General features: G+C 41.0%; 2 protein-coding genes across 8 annotated transcripts in view; one reads left to right on the top strand and one right to left on the bottom strand.

Moving 5' to 3' along the window:
* The window catches only part of NRDC (nardilysin convertase), a 121,036-nt gene extending 108,113 nt beyond the window's left edge, over nucleotides 1–12,923 (top strand). For both annotated transcript variants that reach the window (XM_073233917.1, XM_073233916.1), the window contains 13 exons: nucleotides 158–209; nucleotides 1,124–1,274; nucleotides 3,479–3,606; nucleotides 5,122–5,284; nucleotides 7,025–7,056; nucleotides 7,301–7,439; nucleotides 9,396–9,443; nucleotides 9,721–9,773; nucleotides 10,187–10,270; nucleotides 10,844–10,934; nucleotides 11,203–11,319; nucleotides 12,203–12,292; nucleotides 12,390–12,923. In XM_073233917.1, coding sequence (XP_073090018.1) covers nucleotides 158–209; nucleotides 1,124–1,274; nucleotides 3,479–3,606; nucleotides 5,122–5,284; nucleotides 7,025–7,056; nucleotides 7,301–7,439; nucleotides 9,396–9,443; nucleotides 9,721–9,773; nucleotides 10,187–10,270; nucleotides 10,844–10,934; nucleotides 11,203–11,319; nucleotides 12,203–12,292; nucleotides 12,390–12,587 — 1,346 coding nt within the window. In that variant the 3' untranslated portion in view covers nucleotides 12,588–12,923. The remainder of the gene's footprint in view (nucleotides 1–157; nucleotides 210–1,123; nucleotides 1,275–3,478; nucleotides 3,607–5,121; nucleotides 5,285–7,024; nucleotides 7,057–7,300; nucleotides 7,440–9,395; nucleotides 9,444–9,720; nucleotides 9,774–10,186; nucleotides 10,271–10,843; nucleotides 10,935–11,202; nucleotides 11,320–12,202; nucleotides 12,293–12,389) is intronic.
* A 332-nt stretch (nucleotides 12,924–13,255) lies between these two features.
* Nucleotides 13,256–26,142, bottom strand: part of OSBPL9 (oxysterol binding protein like 9) — a 185,040-nt gene continuing 172,153 nt past the window's right edge. For 5 of the 6 annotated variants that reach the window (XM_073233919.1, XM_073233920.1, XM_073233923.1 and 2 more), the window contains 10 exons: nucleotides 24,379–24,464; nucleotides 22,057–22,228; nucleotides 20,704–20,788; nucleotides 19,923–20,033; nucleotides 19,591–19,654; nucleotides 19,336–19,476; nucleotides 17,018–17,096; nucleotides 15,721–15,812; nucleotides 14,240–14,375; nucleotides 13,256–13,985 (listed from right to left, as the gene is read on the bottom strand). In XM_073233919.1, the coding sequence (XP_073090020.1) occupies nucleotides 13,911–13,985; nucleotides 14,240–14,375; nucleotides 15,721–15,812; nucleotides 17,018–17,096; nucleotides 19,336–19,476; nucleotides 19,591–19,654; nucleotides 19,923–20,033; nucleotides 20,704–20,788; nucleotides 22,057–22,228; nucleotides 24,379–24,464 (1,041 nt within the window). In that variant the 3' untranslated portion in view covers nucleotides 13,256–13,910. Of the gene's footprint in view, nucleotides 13,986–14,239; nucleotides 14,376–15,720; nucleotides 15,813–17,017; nucleotides 17,097–19,331; nucleotides 19,477–19,590; nucleotides 19,655–19,922; nucleotides 20,034–20,703; nucleotides 20,789–22,056; nucleotides 22,229–24,378; nucleotides 24,465–26,142 lie in introns of those variants that run through there. The other variant, XR_012130161.1, reaches the window with a different exon arrangement.

The following is a 26,142-nucleotide window of genomic DNA, read 5'->3' as shown; positions in this document are numbered from 1 at the left end:
TAAGGATTAATAGTTTTTTTTTCAGAATTTGTAAAATACACACACACACACACACACACATACATATAGGTACAGTATGAGGGGAGAATAGCCGATGTATAAAATATTTGAGGCCTCTGGCCTGAATTTTCTTACTTTTGGTCTTTTTTTGTTTCAGCATATATACGTTTTCATCTGATCTCACCTTTGATACAGAAGTCTGCAGCAAAGTAAGCAATCATCCTCTTCTGGAAAATATCTTTTTATTATTGAAAAAATGTTTTTCATTCTGAATTACTCTATCATTTTCTCTGTCAGTACTTGAGCTGTGCTACTGATTTATGTATTTGTGCCCAAAACAAATTATTTGTATCGATAGTGACATTAAAGTGGAATGTGGCTGCTCCCTCTCCATTTGCAAAGCAGACTGAGCAGTTAGGGTAGGCATAGAACTACTGGATTGAAAGAGCTCCTTAGAGATGAGTTTGGGTTAGCTTCCAGTCTACAATAAGGACTGATGAAACTCTTGATCCTATATACTGCTAAGGAACCTGATTACGTTTTGTTGTTAGTAAATTACATATATGTTTATATAGATGCACCGTGGAAGGTCAGAGAGCCTAAAATGTGCCTGAAACCTAGGGAGGTGCTAAGAAAATGTGAGCGTACTTCTTCCTTTCCTTTGCCACTTGAACTGTAAAAGCCAACCTTAAAATGACAAGTAGCACTAACATTTATTAATATCCTCTTAAAAAATGCATTTCCCTCCTCCCTTTCCTCAGATTTTTAATGTGTCGATCAGAAAACCTAGGCCATAGGATATAGCCAGAGCCTTTAGGCCAGTTGTCTTTGATGCCTTTTACACTTATCCCATCATGCATTATAAATATTATCATTCTCTGCATGTACTTGACATGACAAGGATTGGGAAGCACTGCTGAAGGGAGGAGTTGTATAATGCCCCTGGGAAACTGAGTCCTGGGTGATTGGTATTACCTGTGGCTCAATTATTATACAGTTTCACATTCTGGATTAGTGAATTAACACATTTCTAAAAGTGAAGGTTCTTACTCTAAATCAAAGCAAATATATCCATGTCTCTTTCTTGCCAATTAATGACCCTATTTATATTTTATACTCTCAGTGTGGTCCTCTTTGATATCTTTGTCAATATCCTTACCCATAACCTTGCGGAACCAGCTTACGAAGCAGATGTGGCACAGCTGGAGTATAAGCTGGTAGCTGGAGAACATGGTTTAATTATTCGAGTGAAAGGATTCAACCACAAACTACCTGTAAGTACAAATACTCTGTTTTCTTCATAGAGAGCTTTAGAGTTTTGTATTTATGTTTGTTGCCCCTGTAGCGCCAAACATAGAGGCTTGTGCATGGATGGTGTACATATTAATACGGATTTATCGTGTTTTCTTGGCTGATGACAGCTATTCTAACTTTGGCCACACATAAGAGCAACGTATATTCATTAATTGCTTGGCAACGCATATAACACAGCCTGTGTCCAGGCTTGATATCACTTGCCTTTGCTGTCAGCTTCTCTGCCATCAGGACTGGCATTTAAGACTCGTTTGAGCTTGACTTCATACTGTACAGCAGTAACGGATTTAAAACACATTGCCTGAAATGGAGTAGAACTCAAATGTGTGTGTCCTTTGTCTCTTCTTTCATTCTGTCTCTTTGTTTCAAGTATGTGTGTTTTTGTTTTCCTTCCAAGTTTATGAGCCTATAAAAACTGGTCTATATCTTGTTAGTAATTTGTCTTTTGTGTAAGGAATGTGTTTCAGGGTCACTTTGTCAAAAATTTTATAAATAGAGAAAGAAATAATATGGGATGCTAGCTAAGAGAGTTAGACCATCAAATACCAGGTAATGTAATGTACCCAAAAGTAAATTTTATATCTTGATTTCTTGGGTAGAACATATTTTTTAACATTTGTGAAACTGGGTTCATACAGGAAAAAATCTGGAGGATGTGGCCTGGCAGAAGTTAGAACCGTGCTTAGAGGAGATAGCCTCCACATCTTAGCAAAGACCCTAAAGAAGTCACTCATCACAGTGAACAAAGATAGGTTCTAGCAGGAGACACCATGGAGTATTTTACTTTTGTCAACCTTGAGAGGCCTTATAAATAGAATGTAGCTTAAGAACCAAACAGATTAAAATCTAATACAGTGGCTATCATTTGGGAGGTAATGTTTTAAAAAATACAAACCATAGAAAAGTACTTGAGGTTCTTCATTTTATGAAGCTCACCTGGCCTTAATATTAAAACCTGCTATTTTAATATATGTGTAAAACTAGAGACTAGTTTCACCTACAAAATATAGATGAAAACATTCTAAAACTTTGAAAATTAAATGCAGCAATATAACAAAAAGAGTAATTCACCATGTTCAAGTGGCAGGAATGCAGAGGGTTGATTGTTCCATGTTAGGAAGCTGACAAACATAAATCATCATAGTACACACAGGTCAAATGAGAAACGCTATATTAATATGGTGATAAATGACAAAAAAAATCATTCATTAAATTAGGGCATTCCTAATAAGTAGGTATGGAGAGAAATTACTTACACACAATAAAAAACCTTAATTCAAAAAACAGTAATAGCAACTATTACAGTAACTCATGAAATGTTGAACATTAAAGCTAGAAACAAGCCAGGCTGTGACAACTACAGTCACCTCTGTTATTCAGCATTATTTTAGAGGTTTTGGCTACATTAGAGGTTCTATTACATTTAATGTAATAAATGAAAATAAAAACACTTGGAAAAGAAAATGGTGTTTTGTTTTATTTTTGTAGATGATATCATTAAATTCTTAGGAAGCTAAGATATTGCTAAATTTAAAAAAATAACAGGATATGGCTGATCACAAGATCAGAAGGTCAAAATCAGTGGCTCTTTTTTGCTATAGTAGCAATAACCACTCAGAAATGGATGGAAAAAATCATTCATTTATAATATGGACTAAACAATAAAATACCTAGGAATAAATAAAAAAGCACAGACTCTGTCTAAAGAAAACTGTGGAGTTTACTGAGGCATATAAAAAAAAGATTTTAAAGAAGGGAGAGACTCATCATATTTCTGGATAGGACAGCTTGATAGAAAGTTGTTATTCCTTATAAAATTAATATATAAATATAATATCCTCCCAATTAAAGTCACATTTAGGGACAGTAGGGATGCTAGATAAAATTATTTTTAAACTCATTTGGAAAGAAAAATGTTTTAAGAATACCTATGGAAAACTACGAAAACAAAAAAAGGGAATCATTGCTCCAAATTTAACAATTATTAAGAATGTTAGCCCCTGACGCTGATATTTGAGTCATCAGTACTTCTCTTTTATCTCCCACAATGCCTACTACCATGCTGGGCTCCTGAAAGAAAAACAACAGGAGACATTCCCTTTCCTAAACTTTAGTGGATTTTCATGTTTCTCCACTTAAAAGTTCTTCTTTCTTTTCTTTTCAGCTACTGTTTCAGCTCATTATTGACTACTTAGCAGAGTTTAGTTCCACACCAGCTGTCTTTACAATGATAACTGAGCAGTTGAAGAAGACCTACTTTAACATCCTTATCAAGCCTGAGACTCTGGCCAAGTGGGTATCCTTGAGATTAGTTTATAATCTGAAAGTATTTTCCTTCTAAGGGTGGGTGTGGGGAATGAGGCTATAGTTTCAGTGCTTATTTTCACACATTAGAGTTGTGCTGTGGTGTAGGAAAGCAGTCCACAGGATTTCTAAACCCAGCTTAAGTAGCTGTTTGTATGTAGGACTGAAAGCAGCCTTTGTACTTAATTAGAAGTTAAAGGTAAAAAAGGGTGTTTTTTCCAGTTTCTAAGTAAATGACAGTTAAAGAAGTGCTGACTTTGTCACAAGTGTATCCCAAAATTTCTTACTGGTGATTTTTAGTGTCTTGGATATTGTGATAAGAAGCTGAGTTAAACTGCTTAATATATCATTTAAGTAGCAACTGCAACTATCTAGAATTCAACCAAGTTTCCAGAAGAGAGCAAAAAGGCTTCTGGACAGTCTGTATAATAAGGCTTCCCTCACCAACAGGCAACCCTTGGGCCTTTCTCCAGAGCCTGCTTTTGTCCGGGGCTAATGGTAGCCTATTGGGTACCTTTGTGTGAGCCAGAAGAAAGTACCCCCTGGGTGTACCCTCCTTCAGCAGGTGGGAGGGAGAGAATTGTCACCTTTGAGCAGGCACAGCCCTTTGTGCACATGCCTTGTAAGCCCCTGCCTGACCTCCTTGTTGGGTAGGCATCTGTAAATGGTAAACAAATAGCACAACTTTATTAGGAGCCCTGGTTTTGACAGTTATAATGAGCAAAAGTAGGGGAAAGAACAGTTCAGAGTCAGAGATGTAATAATTGAAAATCTGGTCACAAAAAGTCACAAAAACTTAACCAAGTAAAAGTCGGAGAGTTGTCTCAAACTATTGATCTGATGAAAAATAGCCTTGTGTATCAGTTAACTCCTCAATACTACTTTATTAAAATGTGGTAAATTAGAGTATCTATATTGAAGATTTGTTAATGTGCTAGATCTAAGAACTTCACGTATATTTGTTTTATTTAATTCTCACCAAAACCCTGTCACGGTTGCCATTATTTCTCCTATTTTACAAATAAATAAATTAGATCACAGATGTTAGCTAACTTGCCAACTTCAAGCAGTTTAGTGTGGGGAGGTGGGGAAGCAGTTGAAGGACAGGGGTTAGTCTGATTCTGACCTGGAACCACTACCTGTACTCTATTGTCATTGCAGTAATAGATATCCATAATGGTGACCCCCATTAACAGAATGTTAGTAAGGTTTCACATCAAAATAGTAATAATTCTAAATTGGCATGTGACTCATCTGGCAACTTACATGAAATATTTTATTTTGCAACTGAGATAAGTGAGTTGTACCAGTGAGCAGATCTATGTATAAATTTGTATATGCAATTTTAAATGCTTTTTGGTGATTATGACATTGTTTCCGTATCTTAAGTTGTGATACAAAGTCTCTCTCCTTGAGAATATATCATCTATAGAAGCTTAACCAAGTCTTTACCCTCAAGAGTCATTCCTTACAACAAAACTTCATTTTCTGTCCTCTGTACAGAGATGTGCGGCTTTTAATCCTGGAATATGCCCGTTGGTCTATGATTGATAAGTACCGAGCATTGATGGATGGCCTTTCCCTTGAGTCTCTGCTGAGCTTTGTCAAAGAATTCAAATCCCAGCTCTTTGTTGAAGGCTTGGTACAAGGAAATGTCACAAGCACAGTGAGTGTGAGGTGCTCTGTTGCTCCTGGCCAGGTCTGAGTGCTGATGTGGGCTCTGGAATTACTTTAGTTCTTGCCTAAAGGGGAAGCTCAGTAGTTTTGGCTTTGTCACAGCACGACCCCTACGATATGGGCAAGACTTTCTTATGAAGGAGACTCCTGGTAACAGGACATTGAGTGGATGGGTTTGTAAACATACAGTGTTGGTGATGTCCAAGACTGTGGAAACCACAGTTTAATTTAGAAATTAAAGTGGGAGGTGGGGAGTGGTGAGGGATATAAACACACACATTTGCATACTTAGGCAGAACTTGTATGTCAAGCTAATAAGTCAAGCTGAGATCTTGGGCTTTATCCTGTAGTAGATGTAGAATCACTGAAGGATTCAAAAAAGAATTTGTGATTAAGAAAATCCAGAGACCAGTTGACATGAAGTATGATTCCACTATATGAAGTGTCTAGAGTAGTCAAAGGCACAGAAACTGAAAGTAGAATGGTGGTTACTGTGGGTTGGTAGAGGGAAAAAGGGGAGTTGTTTTATGAGTATAGAGTTTTCAGTTTTGCAGATGAAAAAGTTCTGGCGTTCAGTTTCACAATGTGAATATACGTAACAGTTTGGAAATGTGCACTTAAAAATGGTCAAGATGGTAAACTTGTGTTTCTGCCACAATAAACACTGTCTGAGGTTAGGCAAAATATGTGAAAAAAAAGTGCCTTAGAAATGAAGAGGTATAGAGGATGGCCACAGCTCCGTGAATGGGTGTGGGGGTGAGGGAGCGGGGTGGGGGGGGTCTAGGAAGATGTCCAAATTTCTTGCTTGAACCAATGGGTTGGCAGAGGAGTAGGAATAGTAGGTTTGGGGGCAGATGAAGGGTTTGTTCTTATACATAGTGAGTTGGATGTGTCTGTGGAACCTTGTGACTCTCTGAGGCCTCTTCCAGCCGAGTGCTTATTTGGGACTCTCCCTCAAATGTTTGGTTGTTGACCATCTCCCTGCGTAGCCTCCCCATTTTCTCAGGACTGGACGTTTGATGGAATATATAAATGGCCACTCTTGAGATGGGCTGCTGTCCTCCCCACTTCCTCTCAGTCTTTTCTCCCCAACCCCAAAACCAGCGTTCGTCTCTGGCCTACACACAGGAAGAAGTTTAAAAGCTTCAACCCACATAGAAAATAGTAGGAATAGCTACTTGCCTTTCTGAGCACAGTGGGAGTACTGGGTAGAGGTCCTTTTGGTCCAAAGAACTTTGTACCATGAATTGCTCCAGGTAACTGTGGAGATGAGCTGACCCCTCCACTTCTCTCTCATTTTAAAGAACAGAAGTTCTTTAAGAAGTGGGGGAGTGGGGGGCTTGCAGCATTCATTCAGTGTTCATGTACCCGTTACTCTGTGCTCTGCTATGTATGAGCTTTCTCATGCACAGCTGCAGCTGTCATACAGGGCACAGACTAGGGGGATAAACCGAACAATTATGTTTGATCCAGTGGGGAAAGTGCCACAGTGTGCAGGTAAACAGAGTGCCTTGGGAGACCAGAAGAGTATTCAGTAGACATATCAGATCTGTGAATGATGCATCCAGTCTGTGAATGACTTGCCCAGCATTTTGGGTGACAAGACTATTATCTGCTTTCCTAATGCTATCCAGGGCTTCTCAGTCAGTCAGAATATTGATATTGGTTCTGGGAGAAATCAAAACCAGAAAAGCTTGATGTAATTGTTTTCTCCTCTTTTGCCTACTAGGAATCTATGGATTTCCTGAAATATGTTGTTGAGTGAGTATTCATTTTTTTCTCTATAGGGATTGTGTGTCCTTACCAGCAGGAGGGCCTCAAGCCACAACTCAATTGTTACTAAATCCACAATGGAGAAGCTTTTTGTGCTAGGTTTTCTTGAGGATAGTTATGTAAACAAAGCAATTCAGGAGGGTCTGTGGAAGGCCTGACCCCTTCTTCAGTGTTTGGTTGGAGTAGGAGGATGAAGGCACTGCCTCAGTGACCCACACTGACTCTTTTGCAGCAAGCTGAACTTCACGCCTCTGGGGCAGGAGATGCCGGTGCAGTTCCAGGTGGTAGAGCTGCCCAGGGGCCATCACATATGCAAAGTGAGAGCTCTGAACAAGGGGGATGCCAACTCTGAAGTCACTGTGTACTACCAGGTCAGTTGGCACCTTTCCACTCAGCCGTCCCCCAGCTAAGCACCTTAGGGGCACTAAGCCCTGGTGGAAGATACAGAATACCTGGGAATACTGTCCCTGTACCTTCAAGGCCTTTTTTGCAGTTATCTCTGTTGTTTTATGTTTAGGGTCACTGGCCTCTTAAAGCAATCTGCATTTAAAAATTGTTCCTGTCAGTGAAATGGATCCTTTTTCAATCACAGTGTTTCTTTAATCACCCAACCACTAGTCCAGAGGGACAGAGACTGAAGTGTGGCTGGAAATTCCTATACACTCCTGATGGAACAATGTATTGATAGAACCCCGAGCAGCAGGAGGACATTTGCTAAAAGGGAAGTTTTAAAAAAGACAAAAGTAAACATAGCTAAGCAGTCAATATATAGCAAAAGAATTACTATCAGAGTCATAATTGAAGGTTTCGGAGCTCCTAGGAGAAAGGATTTATCAACTGTATATTATGGATGATGAATCTGAGGTCAAGTCCCTTTGCTGAGGTCCTAACAGCTGTGACTCAAATTTATTTCTTCTGTCCTCAGATCCTGTGTTCCTTCCACACTATTCTGGAGGGGTGGGATGGGGCTGAAATAAGGAAGAGCTCTACAATGATCTTAGCTGGCCCATAGCCTACTTTAGCCTGTGGGTAGCCCACCTGTCCAGACTGATCTCCAATATCCTGAGCTCTGGGACTCCTCTGCTGACTTCTGCTGTGGACCTGGGTTCTCTGCATGAGGGAGCCATTCCTCTGTCAGACCCTGTGAAGATCCCTGGTCTGGGCTTTGGGCAGGTCTGCATGGCCTGATTATCACCTTGTCCTTTTACTGTTTCTGGTGCTGGGCCTGAGTCTTGCCCTAGAGGCTGGCTTGTCTGCAGAGCTTGTTCCCCTCTTTTTTTCTGCAAGTTTGTTTTTTTGTGGGGTTTTCTTGGGAGTTTTTTTCCAGGTTCTCAATGTAGTTGAAGCTGAAATGACCAAACTTCATTAATGATATGGTCTGGCCTTGCTTAGCCCTGTCCACATTTCCAGTGCTTCTGACTGCTCAAAACCCATAGCAGTACTTCCTAGTTTAAGGTCATATTGTAAGGCCTGTCTGTTGAGGTGCTTTCTATTTGATCACCTCTTAGCACTAACTTCCGATACCAGCTGCTTTCTTTAGGGAATCACTTCCCTCTTTCCAGAGACCATTTTGAACAGCACTTGATAGTTTTGATTGGCTTTGTTGCAGTCCTTTTAGAGGCAAACAGGGAATCTCCATTGCTAACTAAACAGGGCTTGCAAGAGCACACGGGCTTTAGTCTCTTCCTCTGGCGAGGTTGGAAGGAATAGGAATGCATCTGTGTCAGGAGACATAAGAACTGACCGAGGGATGCACTAGCAACATCCCGCTTGTTGGCCTCCTGCTCTCCCTTTTGAGCAGCATTATTTTGCCAGTCTCCAGGACAGCTAGGATATGGTCTTCCAGTGTGGCATCTGCCTCTTAGGCATTTTTATTATCCACTGGTTTTTGTGTTGCTGTGTGGCTGCAGAAGCTCCTGTTTATCTCTCTCCATCTGAGGGATAGGTCTAGATACCCTTTACTGATCCCCAGGTATTTCCTCCGTAGGACCTTGAACTGCCAAGTACTTGATTTTAGGTCATGTCTTCTGGGTCCTTTGGCCAGGAGGTGGCAGGTTAGGGATTACTGGATTCACCTCCATGTCTGTCTGCAGTTCTGTGCTTGGACTGAGAATACAAACGATCAAGCACGATTCATGCCGTCAGACCAGACCTTCAGTCTAGTGAAAGACAGATGTGTAAACAGAATTGTGGAAATTTTGGCAGTAGAGGGTGTGATCACTTCTCTTTGGTGAAGAATGCCTGAATAAATGATTGCCAAGAATACCGGGATCATTAAAAAGCCTGAAAGCCATTGGGTTTTGAGTTGGTCTCATTTCTCCTCTCAGTCAGGTACCAGGAGTCTGAAAGAATACACTCTTATGGAGCTGCTTGTGGTAAGTTGTATAAATAAGAGTCACGGTGTTCAGAAGCCCCTGCCCCAGCATGAGGATGAGTTTTTTTCTGCCTGGGCACTAGGAGCTCGGGAGTGGTCAGAGACCTGTGATTAGTAGGTGGGATGGTATGTGAGCATGGACAGGGGCCCTGGGTGATTTAGGAAAAAGGCAGTAAGGGAGGGTGGACTTTGGGGATATGTGGAACACTTTTGGGGGAAGAAATGTAGGTTTCTCTACCAGGGGGAGTTGGGCTGATGGGTAGTATGTTGAATTACAGATGCACATGGAAGAGCCTTGTTTCGACTTCCTTCGAACCAAGCAGACCCTTGGGTAAGTCTGCTGGCAAAAGCACTGAGCTCAAGTAAGAGTCTGGGGCTTACTTTGTAGGCTGAGGTTTGTCAGCTATCCTGACTACCCTCAGAGCTCTTGGTCCTTCCATGGCTTAGAGTCATACTTACAGGTCAAAGCTTCTGGAATCTGTGTTTCTGACCATCATCAGGTTCTGTTTGGTCACATTTCGGGATTATCAAGAGCGAAAGCTAGCCTGTGATCCTCAAAGAAAGGAGTGGATGCCCTAACCTGAGAATGAAACAGATGCATACATATTTATGGATATTCTTTCAGGACCTCCAGGTCCAGGAAGGATATGCAGATATCCTTCACACTCATCTTTAGCACCTCTGAGGCCAGGGTCCAGATGACCACTTGAACTTTTCACTCACATCTTCTCACTCTGGCTGTAGGTACCATGTCTACCCTACCTGCAGGAACACATCTGGAATCCTAGGATTCTCCGTCACCGTGGGGACTCAGGCAACTAAGTACAAGTGAGTAGGTGGGGCCAACTGCTACTATTGTTCTTGGCACAGAGAGTAGGAGCTGTACGTGCTCATTAAATCTCAAGTAACTGACCAAACAGGGTTTGCTTCATTTGGTTACAGCTGCAGGGGTTACAGGAGGGAGGCCAGTTCACAGATGGCCTTATCCAGGACTGATCAGTGGTCCTAGTGATCCTGTGAGGTTTGCCTCACATGTCCTGTAGCCACTGTGCATGGCTTGCCCGTATCTCTGGGCAGACCTGAGGGACAAGCAAGGTGGAGGTGCCTCACTGGCATTCCTGTTAAAGCAAGACCAGGGCCTTGGGCTCTCCACTTCAGGGTGTCAGGCATGGCTTCACTGCTTCTGTACTGAGGATACCAGGAAATGGGCTGGAGAGGCAGGTAGGGTAGGTTCTTCCCTGTTCTCTACTCTTCCTTTAGCTCAAGGGAGAGTATGAAGGTCTGGGAAGAGTGGACTTCAGTCTCTTTCCTGAAAACATGCCTTAGCTCCAAGTCTCCATTGCCTTCTGCTTGAGACCAGGTCTCTGATGACTTTTAATTGAAGATGATGTTTTGTTTCAGTTCGGAAGTTGTTGATAAGAAAATAGAAGAGTTTCTTTGTAGCTTTGAGGAGAAGATCAAGAACCTTACTGAGGATGCATTTAACACCCAGGTAACTGTTTTCTTTGGTCTTTGGTTCCTTGGCCCCACATCCCTCAAGAATACACACTAGTCTCAGTGCTATGTGCTGGCCATTTTTTGAGCTTTGTAGCCCCACCTTCATCTGACCGTAATGTCCTAGTTTCATCCTTCCTCTTCATGCTGGTGGGTCCCAATGGACAGGACCTTATCAAGTCATCACAGAGCAGATGGGAAGGACCAGGTGTGTTCTGGGGGAACTGGTGTGATGCCATGCCTGATGGTCTTTTCGGTGGAAACAGGTCACAGCTCTTATCAAGCTGAAGGAGTGTGAGGACACCCACCTCGGGGAGGAGGTGGACAGGAACTGGAATGAAGTGGTGACACAGCAGTATCTGTTCGACCGCCTTGCCCATGAGGTAGTAAAATGGCTTTCATGTTGATGGCTCTGACAGGATTTTGTGATTTGATAGGAATTGCAGTTCCAAGAAAATCAGTATCATGTGGTTTACTTGCCTGTTCCTTGACGTGATTAATCAAATCTTTGAGTTTCCAAGACTGGCTCTAGCACTTCAGGTGGCTGAGCAGGCTGCTCATTTTTACCACCCCTCCCACAGCCAACATCACTAATTTCAATCAGAGCAAATCCATTTTTGTATTATATTGAAGTTCACTACAAGGTATGTGGAGGGGAAAAAAAGCGTTCTGCTTAAAGAAAATTAAGAACTAGTATTTATGGAGTTCCTTCTCTGGATTTAATGATTCTGGGTGCAGGTCTTTTGACAACTTCTAGCACAAAGTAATAAAACCCAAGAAAAGAGCTCTGGGTCCTACAAGCCAGGGCTCTTTCTGATAATATAACACTATGTGGTGGATTACCAAGGGACACTGAGGCAAAAGGGTTATTGAACAAGGTTTCAGCTCAGCTCTAAGACACTCAAGTTTTCGTTAGAAGGACAGGTACAGTTCTCTTCACGTGTCAATAGTTACTGTACGAGCCAGAGTACACAGTTAGCATGTACCTGAGCAGCGACATTAAAGTGGTGACAGATTTGACTCTGTATAGTGCTCTGCCGTAATCACACCATCTGCGACCCTCTCCTGCTTATCTGTGAGGGTTAATCTTTGCCATGAAACATTGAGGGGTTGTGTAACATGCTTATTTCCAGCCTTTTCTTGGGGTAAGTTGAGACTTGGAAAAATCAAATGGTCTGCCTAGGGTGTTAAGAACTCTTTCCAGAAAGTGCATTGCTAGCCTTTTATAGCTTGCTTTCTTTTCCTCTCTTCCCTTCCCTCTGTAAGATTGAAGCACTGAAGTCATTTTCAAAATCAGATCTTGTCAACTGGTTCAAGGCTCACAGAGGACTGGGAAGTAAAATGCTCAGCGTTCATGTGAGTATGGTTAAGAAAGCTGCAGCTTTCCAGAGTTTTTGTAGCCGTTACCATTCACTGAGTGAGTTTGGGTTGCTATGTCTTTGGCCTCATCCAGGTTGTTGGATCTGGCAAGTATGAACTGGAAGAGGATGGTACCCCTTCTGGTGAGGATTCAAACTCTTCTTGTGAAGTGATGCAGCTGACCTACCTGTCATCCTCTCCTCTGCTGGCAGATTCTACCATCCCCATTACTGATATTAGGGCTTTCACATCAACACTTAACCTTCTCCCCTACCATAAAATAGTCAAATAAACTGCAGTCTCATTGGCCTGAAGCATTGTGTATTTTAAAAATGTGTTTGTATTTTATGAAGTTACACTACTACTGCCTTAGGGCTTCCACTGAATTTTTGCACTGACATCATAGAATCTGATCGACTCCCTCCCCAGCCCTGTCTTCTGTTGTGACTAACAAACTGAGGATTACTGTAGCAGCTGGCAGTGGAATTAGCAGGGTGGCAGGAGCAGTTTGTAAGGCCCTATGTAACTGATGTCTTAGTACCTAAATGCTAGGTGCTAATACTAATACCTGTTGATTTTTAAATGTATTTTTAAATAAAGATAGTTATGTATTGCCCTTCAGAATGAGCCATTTGCTGCTGTGGCATTCTTTTGTTATATTTTGTTTCAGCATGGGGTAGGAAGCTGTAAAAATACTCTTCCCAAACCTCTACAGCAATAAAATATTTTTGGATAAAATGTTGGGAGCCCTATGTGTGCTATATAAAGTTCAATGAACACTTTGGAGAACAGCATGGTGGGAGCCAAACACATAACTGTAAGGGGGGGTGAGGAAAAGGATGGATCCTCTATTATGTCAGCGGAGTCCTTGTGAAAAGCTAGCTAACTCCTATGTTCAAGATTGCAAATAACTGGCTCCAGGTTTAACCGTAAAGAGAATAAAAGAAACACATTTTAAAAAAAGGTTGGAAAAATTACTTTATGAAGCCTTAAGAAGCACTGAGTATAATTAAACTGTAGTCCAGTTAGATACAATTTAATAGTTCAAATCCAAAACAAAGTTATTGTAGGTGAGGTTGTGAAATTTCCCAGCACTTGATTATAATACATTGCACTAATTTTCTAAAACTCAGAGGAACCAGTATTTATTTACAGTAGATGGAGTACTTATGAAAAATCTGGCATCAGGTATATACGTACGTGTGTGTGTGTGTGTGTGTATATATATATATATATATATATATATATGTATATAGAACCCAAGATTATATGAACTTAAACAGATGTATATCTCAGCAGCAGTACTAGAATACAGAGTCTGAGACTGGGATTTATAAATGCTTTTCAAAGGATGGGGTTTGGAAAAGAAGCAGACATCTTGTTTTCAGAACCTGAAGTTTTTCTCAGGACTGATGTCAAAATTGTAACTGCTACAGAAGAGGAAAAAAGGGAAGCTTTTCTCATTTTAACTGTTCATCTGCATCAGAAAGTCCAGTATCCCTGAGATAGGAACCACTGCAATAAGAAGGGAGTGAGTAGGTTCTCCCAAAGGAAGAGTGTTGCTTAATTATGCCTACTGCCCTGGGCATCAGGTATAAACTCTGCATTTCCCAACCTAATGCTTAGCAGCACCAAGACGTTTCAGTAGTGGTTCATCATAAACCCAACATTCTCCATCTTCATGAAATAACTGTAAGAGAAATGGGGAGAATTCAGTTATACACTTGCTTTATACTTCTATAATATACTTAACTGTTTTATGTCTTCTCCCCTCATTACACTGAAATGAACTTCAGGTGGGGACCAGGGTTGTTCATCACTATGCTAATTTAATTTAAAACTGTTTCGTACTTAGCTTCAACATTCATTGAGTGAATGAGTTACAGCTCAGGGTATGGGGGACAGCAGTTGAGAGGTTGGGGCAGCTCCCCAAAGCAAGCTTACCCTTGTCCCCCACTGAATTTCCTTCTCTTTCCTTTCTCGGGCTTCTGCTCTTTGTCTTTCTTCAAGTCGATGCTTGGCTTCAGTTGCTGCATCAATGTCTCTGATTTTTAAGTTGAAGGTGACATCCTTCCAAAGGCTAGAGAAAAGTAGTCAAAGTGCTGAGTACTACACGGACAGAGTTAGCAATCTTGAGAGGGAGAGGCTAGAGCCACCCTGAATGTAGCATAGTAGTAGTAAGTCAAATGGCTTTAAGTGCTGTAGTTCACAGACTATATCTCCTTAAACTGGCAGCAGGGCACTGGAGTAAAGAATAGAAATGGACTCAGATGATTCCACTGCTAGTTGCTAAAGGATGAAATAAAGGATGGGCAGAAAGCTGGATATAGGTAAGGACAACAGAGTAGAGAGCAGTGAGAACAGAGACCCAGTATTATACTCCTGGCTCTACCCCTACTTGTGCAGCTTTGGGGGTGTCCAGGGCTTGAGTGTCCTTTACTGTAAGTTCAAAGGGTTAGAGCAGAGGAGCTGAGAAGTTCCACTTCAGAAAAACTCTTGGATTTAACAATGAGATCTTGAGAAAACAGTTTGAATAGATAGAGTAAGGGTCAAGAGGTGAACTGCAGAGATGTTAAGGGGTAAGAGATTTGGAAAATGATGACAAATCTTGTCCAAATATGTCACTCTGCAAGTGAAGACTCCTATGCGCTAGAGAACTGGCCATGCCTAATATCCCCTTGCGTTGAATAGCAGAGAATAAATTTCTAGATTCCATTTATAGTCAGGTAGTCCAGCCAAGCTGTTAAAAACTTTTTAAAAACGGCAGGGTAATGATTTGTAAGATCCCCTACCTTCACTTAAATCCCTTACTATGCTGAACAAAGAACTTTAGTGCCTGACTCATCATACAACTAAAGATCCCAGTTTTATCATGGATATGGGAAGAGAAAAAAACTGACTTTTGACACTTAAGGAAAATTGAGTAACAAGTAGATATTTGATGATGTTAAGGAATTGACAGATATTTAGGCATAGAAATGATATTATAGTTAGTGTCTTCAAAACGTCATTTGGAAATACATACTGAAATACTTGGGGATTAAAATTAAACAAGAAAAGACCTAAAGGTGCTGTGTGTATACCTCTCAATTGGGAGCTCACTGCCTTCTCTTATAAATCTCCATGATGGTGATAAGCCAATGTACACTGAGTATTACTGTGTCCCAAGTGTCATATATACTATGTGTGATCTCATTTAGTCCTCACCAACTGTGAGGTAGTTCCCACTTCAGGGAAGAAGGCAAAAAGAGAGGCTAGGTTACAGTTTACAAAGCTAGTAAGTGGTGGCGCTCCACAGGAACCCAGGCATTCAAATCTAAGCTGTGCTGTTAGGCTGTGCTGTACTGCCTCCCAGACCAGCCTGTGCCTCCGCCTGGCCAGCAGAGGGCACTGCTGCAATAGCTCTAGTGAGGTGGTCTCCTTACCAGCGGGACTCATAGTCATTCTGATCTTCCAACTTTCTCACTTTCTTCTTGATTATAGGCAACTTCTTAGTATCTATAAAAACTGCATTCTCCTAGAAAAAAGAAGAGGGAAGCAGATGTTTTATTCAAACAGTTCTAAGAGGAAAAGTCAGTTCTTCATTCCCAAACTTTAGTTAATAGATTTAATAATCAAATCCCACATATGAAGATGTAGACAACAAATTTCACTCATAAGCAATCTGCAGCCTAAAATATAGTGGTGTGTCTGAAGTCTTGGCAGAGGCTTAAATCCAACAGATGTTTTCAACGTGGCTATGTGCCACCTGCTTGGGATGTAATCTTTTGGGAAGCTAGACACATAAAGGACTAGTAATGAAGTGCATTTTACATTTCAAATTCTTTCATGTCCAAAATTTAGCTTATTGGCTTCTCCTTTTAATCCCATACCTACCACCTTCCTTAATTAGGTATTGCTCACAAGTTTGTTGAGGACAAGGACTATCTTACTTCTGTATCCCTGGTATCAGGAAGTCAATTCAATTCTTACACAAATCAAATTGTGAACCCAAACACACACAAATTACTTCATGTTATGAAATACCACACCTTCTGATGATACAGCTAACGCTTCCCGGCTTACTGTGTGCCAAGCATTGTTATATACATTCCAGGCTTACCTCGTTTTATTATGCTTTGCAGATACTGCATTTTTCATAAATTGAAAGTCTGTGGCAACCCTGTGTCAGACTAATCTATTGGTGCTATTTTCCCAACAATATTTGCTCATTCTATGTGTCTATCCCATTTTGGTAATTCTTGCAAGATTTGTGTGTCACGATCTGTGATCAGTGATTTCGACTTACTAAAGTAAGTAACCATCAGATGATGGTTAGCATTTTTTAGCAAGTGAAGGTATGTGCATTGTTTTTTAGACATAATACTATTGCACACTTCACAGACTACACTGTAGTGTAAACATAACTTTTGATAATGCACTGTGAAACCAAAAACTTCATTTGACTCACTTTACTGTGATTATTGCTTTACTGTGGTGGTCTGGACCTGAACAAACCTGCAATGTTTCCAAGGTATGCCTGTGTTCTTAAGTGTTTTGACAGAGGGAAGTAAACATCATTTACCACCTGTACTGTTGAGGTAGAGGTGGGGGAAGGAAAAGGCTTGCCCTGGAGAGAGGGCATTAGAGCTGGCCTCAGTGATTACATTTCCTGAAGAAGGACGCCAGAGTAAGGGACAGGCTGTAACTCAATAAAAGCGAGTGGCAAGATGAGGTTCTTACCCCTGTTGTATATTTTGCATACATTACACCATTCCACTCTCCTTCAATTGAGCAAAAAGACTTCTTATCACTTGGAGAACTAAACAGAAAAGAAACATTTGTTAGCCCTACAGTGAAAATTACCAAAGTTCTGGTCAGTGTGGCCTACCTACACAACAGAGCACAGAAAACAACTATGAGAACAACCATATAGACAGCTTGCTTAATAGAGCTGGATTTCCCAGAGCCAACTCTAAGAATAAAGGCCCTAAGCAGATGCTAATGAACTTGAAATCCCATGGACAGTGGGCACTGAGATGACCACCAGAGCCCTGTGCCTCTATGGTGCTGGGCCACAGCAGACTAGACTCAGCCCCTGCCCTTAACCTGTTCACAGCTAGTGGGGAGAGACATTGCCACTGAGGTTCCAGGCAGTACATGCTGTGCTGCATCTACGTGAGCACTGGAGATGAGGGGCAAAAACTGCTGGGATGAGGGTCAGGGGAGATTTTACTTAAGGATATGCTGCTGAAATGAGGCTTGCATCCTCAGGCTGAAGGCACCTCTGAGTTAAATGGCTTGACCTCTTTTCCTTTCATCAAAAGCAAGGATCCTTTCTTTCTTTCATCAAAAGCCCCAGTAGGCCTCTAGTTGGACAACAAGTGATATTTATGGCAGGTATGGAATTTGGGAAGATAAACATCACAGCCAAGGACAGGTTAGGAGGGAAAGCCTAAAAGGTAAGAGAAAATAAAAATACACAGTAGAGAGAAGGAAGCTGCCATCATTGGACTGAAACATTTCCTCTGATTGAGGGGCTTTGGGGAAGGGGGGGACAAAGGGAAAGAAAAATGGTGGGATCCCAGGATTAGGAAGTCATTGTGCACTGGTTCTCAAACAGTGGTCTGGGGACCCCTGGGGGTTACCAAGACCTTCTTAGGTCAATACTGTATTTTTAACAGTGACACACTGATTTCTCACAAGCGTACCATGTTTCCTGGAGGCTGTGTGATAAATAGCAACAGACTAACTGCAAGCAGCAGACAGGAGAATCCAACTGTTTTCTATTGTACTGGAGATTTACAAAATTCAGAGAATGTACAATGCCACTCTTTACAAATATTTAAATAGATTTGCAAAAGATTTTTCATAAAAATGCTATTTTTGCCATTTGTAAATGAATTTATATTTTTTAATCTAATTTCTAATGAGAAATATCAATGCATATAATTGACATGAATAAAAAGCTCTCTGGGGTTCTTAATAATTTTTAAGTGTGAATGAGTGCAGAGACCAGAACACTTGAGAACCCTCTCATCTAGGACCATCCTTCATCTGACGCTCAAATCCCTAATTACAGGAGCCCACCAGGCACTCTTCCAGCTCATAGCTTTACAGGCAGTCTTTCAGTTATATATGGCTGTGGCTGCTAGAGGATTCTGAGGGACAGCCATTTCCATTGGTGCTAGTTACCCCTAAGGGACGAGAAAAAGAGGCCCACCCAGGTCTTTGTTGTGGACACCCTCTCTACCACCCACCCATTCCGTGAGGGCAGCTACATTTACAGTGGTAACTTGTGTTGCTCTCTAAGCTCTGCCTGCATTTTCTGACAGCAAGGATTTTTGGAATACTGAGCCTTAGTAAACTTTATCTTGTGCTCATGGTTCCATCCAGCTCAAGACTTTTTGGATGCTGATTCTGTCATCCAAATTAAATTCTCCCTCTGGAAAACTGGTTAACCAGTCATGTGTCTTCCATCTGCAACACCTCCCAATAAAGCTTCTGAGTGCATAGAAAAATTCTAGATATTCCTCTTCCAGTCAGGCTCTGAATCCACCACGTGATTGTTACCCACACAGCACAGCTGTCTTCATCTGACCCCACAGTGTCTAAGAGAACCAAGCCAAGATGTGATGGTTACTGTTTCTCCCCAGGAAAGGCACAGAAAAAAGGACTGTGAGGACTTGGGGACACTCAGTGGGAGTCACAGAGTCTACTGTGTGCACTAGCTCACGGTCCAATCCAGTGATAATGAGTCAGGAATCCATGACCTGGGTGAGCCAGGTGATCTAGGAAGACTCTTTTCAGTTCTCACTGGCAAGGCAGTTCCTAGGAAGAAAATCCCACCAAATGACCTTTGATTGTTCTGAATCCAGATTTTAGGTCTCCTGCTCAGGGATATTATTAGGGAGAGTGTGAACACAGAAAATGTGAAACCAGTTTACAAGGACAGAACCATTAAAATGGCCAACTGCTAACAAGAAGTTATAGTTCAAGACAAAAGGAAAAGTATTTCAGAGAAGCAGAAAAGCACCGAAGCAGGAAAAGAAAATACCTACAAAATCTCGGCAGTAATTCTGTGCTTCTTGCCCCCATAAAAGGGCTTAGTGTGGAAGACGATACTTGCACTATAGCCAGTTTTAGAACAATTAATACTGCATTCTCCGCCTAGTTCCACCCAGGGCACTGTGAGGATAGACCTGCAACATCAAAAGTTTTCAGGTAAGGCTGACAGTTCAAAATCAGAAGAGAGGGTGTGGCTTAAGGAACAGCAGGGTCTGCTGCCCAGAGGCAACGGACACAGCTCTACTTGCCTTCCATAACCATTGGGGAATGTGAGAATGTAATGCTCATCGTGGTCTAAACAGGAGACACAGCCTGTGGAGAAAAGAGAGAATCTGATGATTAACACCAAATGGCCGCAAGGCTTTGTTGTCTGGTCGATGGACACTCCTGTCAATTAAGGGAAAATGAGTCTTGCATTCCACCATGGCTCTCACCCCCAATACAAACGCTTACATGCAAACAATGACAATCAGTTTAGCCTTCAGGCGCCATGTCCTCTTACTAGATAAGCTACCAACACATATTAGAAGGACACAGAATTCTCCTAGTAAACTGGAGCCCACCCAATGCCCAGACTTACCTTGCCCAATGTTATGCACCCCAATGGACATTCCAAGGAATTTTGATTTGGTCCAGATATGAGCATTGAATTGTATCTTCTTGTTAAAGCACTCAGCATAAAAGGCTGAAACTGAATGGAAATTGTTTTCAATTAGTGCACTATCAAGCCACAACTACCTCTCCAATGCCCTTAGCCTGGAGAAAGAACGAGTTCCATGGGGAAAACCCTCTACCCCTATGAGAACAGCCTCAAATGAGGCCAGGAATGTAACTGTCTTTGAGCCTGTTTCCCCCAACACAGGCAACCATTCAGGGCCATGTGGGCAGGAACTTCCCTGAACCACGAAGCTGATCAAGGTCTATCCCAGAGGCTTAACATCAAAAGGTCTGTCTGTCCTGGTTGGCCATGTTCTTCCCCCAGCCCCAATATGGGCCCATCCAGGATTTCCAGTCTTATTAACATTGCACTGAGCAAAGATGTTGATATTTTGCTCCACTGCGCCAGAAACACACTGTGCAGAAGCACATCTCATTTATATAAATTGTCTCCAAGTTGCTGAGGTCCCTAGAGCACAGCACATTATGTGTAAGGTGACTTTAGAAGCATCCAAAGTTGCTTTCCAAAATCCTAAATCCCTTCTTTTTATACACAATTAATCAGTGAAGTTTAAAGTCTTTGGCACTTATATAAGTAACAGGTACACAGGCAGCCACAAAAGTGGTCACATAGTGACCTCAGCTATGGTGCTTTAGACAGAACAGTTTGAAAATGGGTGCTGCAGAGGAGCTCTGTCACTTACTGGGTGGATGATGGGAAACCTGCTCAGCCACGAATGTTACACAGTTTTTGGAAACCCAAGGGACTGGTCCCTCTGAAACTAGCTCCTGCAAACAAATAAAACATCAATTTTCTTTTGATGTAGAAATACAAATGACACCACAGAGAATGTAGTAACTGGGGTCTCTGCCTCCCCAGGTGGTTGACTGCTCCCCCAACTACCTACACACCCAAAGCACCTCACTCATACTTTTATTATGGTGCTTAATTACCCTGCTGGAATTACTGTTTTGTGCCAGTCTCCCTGAGCAGGTCTCTGTGACTAAGACATTCTTGAAGGCAAGGACCCTGTGCCTAACTGAAGGCCAGGCCTGGCACAGAGCAGGCACTTATCAATGCTGCCCAATGAGCACAAACAGAAACATACTGCCTGTCTCCAGTCAGGACAGCCTGAACACGGCACCGGAAAGGGCAGGACACGGAGAGCAGTATTCACTGAGGCTCTTCTGTGCTGGCGCTGGGGGCTAGAGGCTTTGTTTTCATCTGCAGAGGCCTTTTAGTTGAGTCCTCGTGGGCGGCTGCCTTCCACACACTAAGCTCTGAATGTCAGAGCCCTGGGGCTCAGGTCTGGGTTACCTGCTCTTCTCCAGCTATGCTGTCTTCCTACATGCTGTCATTCACTCTCAGGGCTTTACAGGCTGCCTAAATACACTAAAATCTCTGAAAGCCCACTTCCATCCTAGACCACTCCCTTGAACTCAAGACTCTTAAAATTCTAACTCCCTACTTGAGAGCTCCATTTACATGTCTAACAGACCCTCATTACTTTGTATTTCAAATTAGGGTTCTTGATTTTTCCCTCCTCAAACCCAATCTTCTCCTTTTTAGTAAAAGGCACGAACCAACCACTAAAGCCCACATGCAAGGACTCCATGCTGCCTGCCCCTCTTTTACCTCCCCCAATCCATCCATTAGGTCCACCTTCCAGTACAGCTTCGATCAACCACGTTTCTCCTAGAATAATGCAAAGCTTCCTCAAGGGTATCTTTGCCTGTATTTTTGCCCTTTCCAATTTGCCCTTTCCAAATGTTTTTCACAAAATCATTATGATGATCTTTTCAAAAATGTGATTCTGATAAGCCGTATTATGGTCCACAAGGCCTTGCATGGTCTGATTTCTAAATTTGAATCTCTATCATCATCTTATGCCACTCTTTCCCCTTGGCTCACTATATTCAAAATATGTGGTAACAAGGCTGTTATGGGTAGTGAGCATCTTTGCTCATTGTTTTTATCATTATCTGCCCCCAAACAAAATGAAACCCTCAATCAGTGCATGAGTTTAGATAATTAAAAACATAAGGGCAGAACTCACTGCATTCTCCTCAGTATCATTTGGTAATGTCCAATGACACTGAAAGATCTCACCCAAAATAGGGTTGTATGGCTTTTTGGCAACTGATCCTTTCCTTCCGGCATGAAAGGCTGAGAGGTACCATTTCACAACCTGAACCATTCGCTCTCTGGCATCCTTCTGGTCACTAATGCTGCAAAGGATAAAGACAACATTTCATGTTCTGCTTCTCAACAGTATACAAGCTGATGTAACAAGCCTCAACATGGCCCATCAACCAGGCCAAGGGGAGCCAGGACCAAGAGCCACCTCAAAGTTTCTTTTTAGAATTGAGGCACAGTGTGCATAATTAAACACACCAGCCTTAAATGTTTGGTTTGTTCAATCTGACAAATGTATATATCCATTTAATTCATCATGATATGATCAAAATACAGAACATTTCCATCACCACCACGCTCTTCCTATGCCCCTTTCCAAGCAATCCCTACTCCTCACCCCAAGGCAAATGCTGCTTCTGGTTGCTGGCACCATGTATTAGTTTAGCTTGTTCTAGAACTTCATATAAATGCATTGTTTAATTGACAATCAGTTTTCCTAGGTATACCTGCTTTATTGATCTCTAATTTAATTACTTCATGGTCAGAGAATATTGTTTGATTCCAATCATTTTAAATTAAGTCTTCCCAGCATATGGTCTATTTTGATAAAGGCTCCATGTATACTTGAAAAGACTGTGCTATACAAACTGTTTAGTAGTGTTGAGAAAGGTCAACTGGATCAAGATGATTGACCGTGCTATTTCAGTCGTCTGTAGCATTACTGATTTTCTTGGGGGAGCAGGGATGGGGAAAGTGGCAGAGCACACGTAGGGAGCCACTGTTCAATCAATTCATGAGGGCGGAATTTCCAACCATGATCATGTATTTGTCTACTTCTCCCTTTAATTTTGCTGCATGTATTATTTTTGAAGCTGTGTTAATAGGTACCCATTTAGGATTATTATCTACTCTTGATAAATTGATTCTTTTATCATATGAAATATCCCTATTTGTCCCTGCTACTTGTCTTAAAAAGTCTACTTTGTCTGATACTAATACAGTGACACCAGCTTTGTTAATAATTAGGATTTTGCATGGTTGACTGTGTCTGTTCTTTTACTTCTAACCAATCAGTGTCTTCATGTTTAAACTCTCTCTTGTAAATAGCATATAGATGGATCCTGTGTTTTTATCCACTGTGAAAATCACTGTCCTCTTAAATGTAATGCAATTTGCATTTAATGTAATTACTGATATAGCTGGGTTTACCTCTATCTTCTTTGTATCTGTTTTTTCTTTGCCCCTTTGAGTATTTTTAAATGCCATTTAATCTTACCTTTTGGCTTTTTAGCTATACTTTCGTATTTTTTAAGGGGTTCCTCTAGCGATCTCAAGTTTACATTTTCATCATAAAAAATATCCTTAATCTCAAATCTAACAAATAACTGGTACTTTCCATCGTTACTTACACATTACCAATAAATGTTTACATTTTATTTGTTCATTTATGTATTAAACAGTAACATATTTATTTAAATTTCTGCCCTTTGGATGTTGGTTAATCATTCTCTTAAATCTTCAAGAAGTAAAGATATAGATCAGTGCCAGCCAATGTGCCTACCCACTGTGAAACCTCAGTAATTTGTATTTGACTTTAGTAAGCGACAGTTCAAGGCCAAGGAATGCAATCAGAGGAGACAGATTAGAACACTCCCATTAAAAAGAAAACTTTCTTGCTTACCACTGAGAAGCAATGTAAACTCACCTCCTTATGAGTTAATCCCACCTTTAGATTACCTCTGTCCTTTGTAAATATATCTAATATAGCAAGCTATATATTTAAATTTTATGAACCAGTCTAATCTGGACACTAACATCTGAGCTCCTCAAGGACAAATACTGACTTTTTGTTTCTCCAGCTCATAGCACAGTGCCTTGCAAACAACCGATGCTCTAGAAAGGTTGGGTGAACTCAGTTAACTGGTCATCATAAGCATATGGTGCAAATAATTTAACAGTGATTACCAACCCTGGATAAACTAAGCTTAGAGTCTCAGCTCTGTAAATGCTGGCTATCTATTAGTAGCCTCTCAAGATTTTTTAAAAGTGTTTAACTTGGCTGCCTAACAGTATCACTACCATATAACCTAACCAAATAGGCATGTAATATAAACCATATATACAATGCCACTTTTCCCCAGAAATGTTTGAAAAACAAAAAGGAGTCTACCTATCATGCAAAGGCAGAAAGCTCTGGAGTAACATCTTAAAAAATTGGCAACTACTGTATTTGGTCAAATACCTCACAAACAGGTCCGGATGTGCAAAAAAGTCTGCATACATTTCTAAAAGAGATCTTCTTTCAAGAATAAATGTTGGAAGAACTACCTGAAAAACATACACATTTGATCCTTGAAGATCAAATTCCACTACAGATAAACAGATTGCTGAACTGAAAAAAAAACAAAAACAAAAACTCATTCCAATCATAGTAACACCCACCAAGTACTGTCCAGGCATGCTTCTGATACCTACTTCCCAAACTGCTCTGATGCAGAAATGCCCCTTAACCTGCCCAGCAGATGAGAAAAAGACAACTGGTTTTGAGTGTTCAAATGTTGCTTCTCAGTGCAATCTCCTTTTAGCTCCCTGATTCAGTATGACAACTACTCAATAGCAACCCTTTGATGCCTACTACCTGCTGGTAGTAGGTTATTGTGTAATTACATACACATTATCTTACTAAACTGTACCACAATCCTCTTATGAAAAAATTATGATCTCTATTTTATAGTAAAAAATGAAGCTCAAAGAGGGTGAAAAATTTTCTCACTGCTCCATTATTAAGGTGAAATTCGAAATTTGCTCTGTCTGGCTTTGGGGCAGGGGGCTCTGTGCACTGTCCTCTCGACTCATGCTTCTCTAATATCATTAAGTGCATTACAAAATTCATCTGCTTACTGTGCCCTCAAATAAACAAAGAACATCTAGAATGCAATGACTACACACTTCATTCATACTTGCATTCTTGGCTACTGTTAACATGGTGAGAAATTTTTACATAAGCATTTGAAGGAATAAACAAAAAGAAGAAGAGAATAAAGATGGGAATGAATGAACTCTTTCTACCATGGGGTGGAGCCCATGAAGAGGCTGGGAATGGGGCAAAGGACAAAGTAAAAAAAAGTAGGAAATTGGAATATGGCATGAAGGAATGAGAAAGGTTAGGAATAACCACTAAAGTAAGAATTTCATCAGATTCATCAGAGTATGGAAGAGTTTTTGAAATGTTTATTAGATTATTAATTACTCATCATGGAACACCACAGTAAGCAGACATTTCTTTAAATCTAGTCATGACTGTGTATCTACCATATCCAAGACTCTGTGTCAAATGCTATAAAGGAGGCAAAAGTAAGTATGAGAGATTACTGGCATTTAAATTTTAGGTAGAATGTGAAAATACCATACAAGAGATGCTCCAAGTGCCCTGGAAATTCAGGAAAGGTAAGACTACATTCTGTTTAGGGAATAAGAATGTGGTCAGAGCTGGAAAACGATTTATTGAGATGGCACTAGAGAAAAGCCCTGGAGAAGAATAAGGCTGCAAAAGAGAGAGAAGAAAACTGAAAACAGGACATGGGTATGGGAGGGAAAAAAGGACATGGAGACAGGAAATGGGGTGTGACAAGGATTGACGATGGACCAGTGTAGATGGGAATATAAAGAGTATAATGGGGCTGATGGAACACAAGCTTAGAAAGGGAGACTATGGCTACAACATTTAGAATATGTTTGTTATCAGACTCCAGAGTTTAAATTTTAAGTAAACATTTTCTTCCACAGGACACATATGTTCATAATCTAGTATCTCAAGTACTGCAACTTCCTACCACTCTTAAGAGAACACGGAAATTATAAATTGTCATATACGATTGCTGAAGAACAAACAGGGGTAAATACCTTTAATATATAAACAGCTCTTACAAATCAACAAGAAAAAGATTACTACTGACAGCAGAAAAACAGACAAAAGAAATGAATAGGCAATTCAAAAAAAGAAACA

This window comes from Manis javanica, chromosome 4, assembly GCF_040802235.1.
Source record: "Manis javanica isolate MJ-LG chromosome 4, MJ_LKY, whole genome shotgun sequence".
NCBI classification, from domain to species: Eukaryota; Metazoa; Chordata; class Mammalia; order Pholidota; family Manidae; genus Manis; species Manis javanica.
The sequence above is the reverse complement of the archived record's forward strand: the minus strand, read 5'-3'. Positions and strand labels throughout refer to the sequence as shown.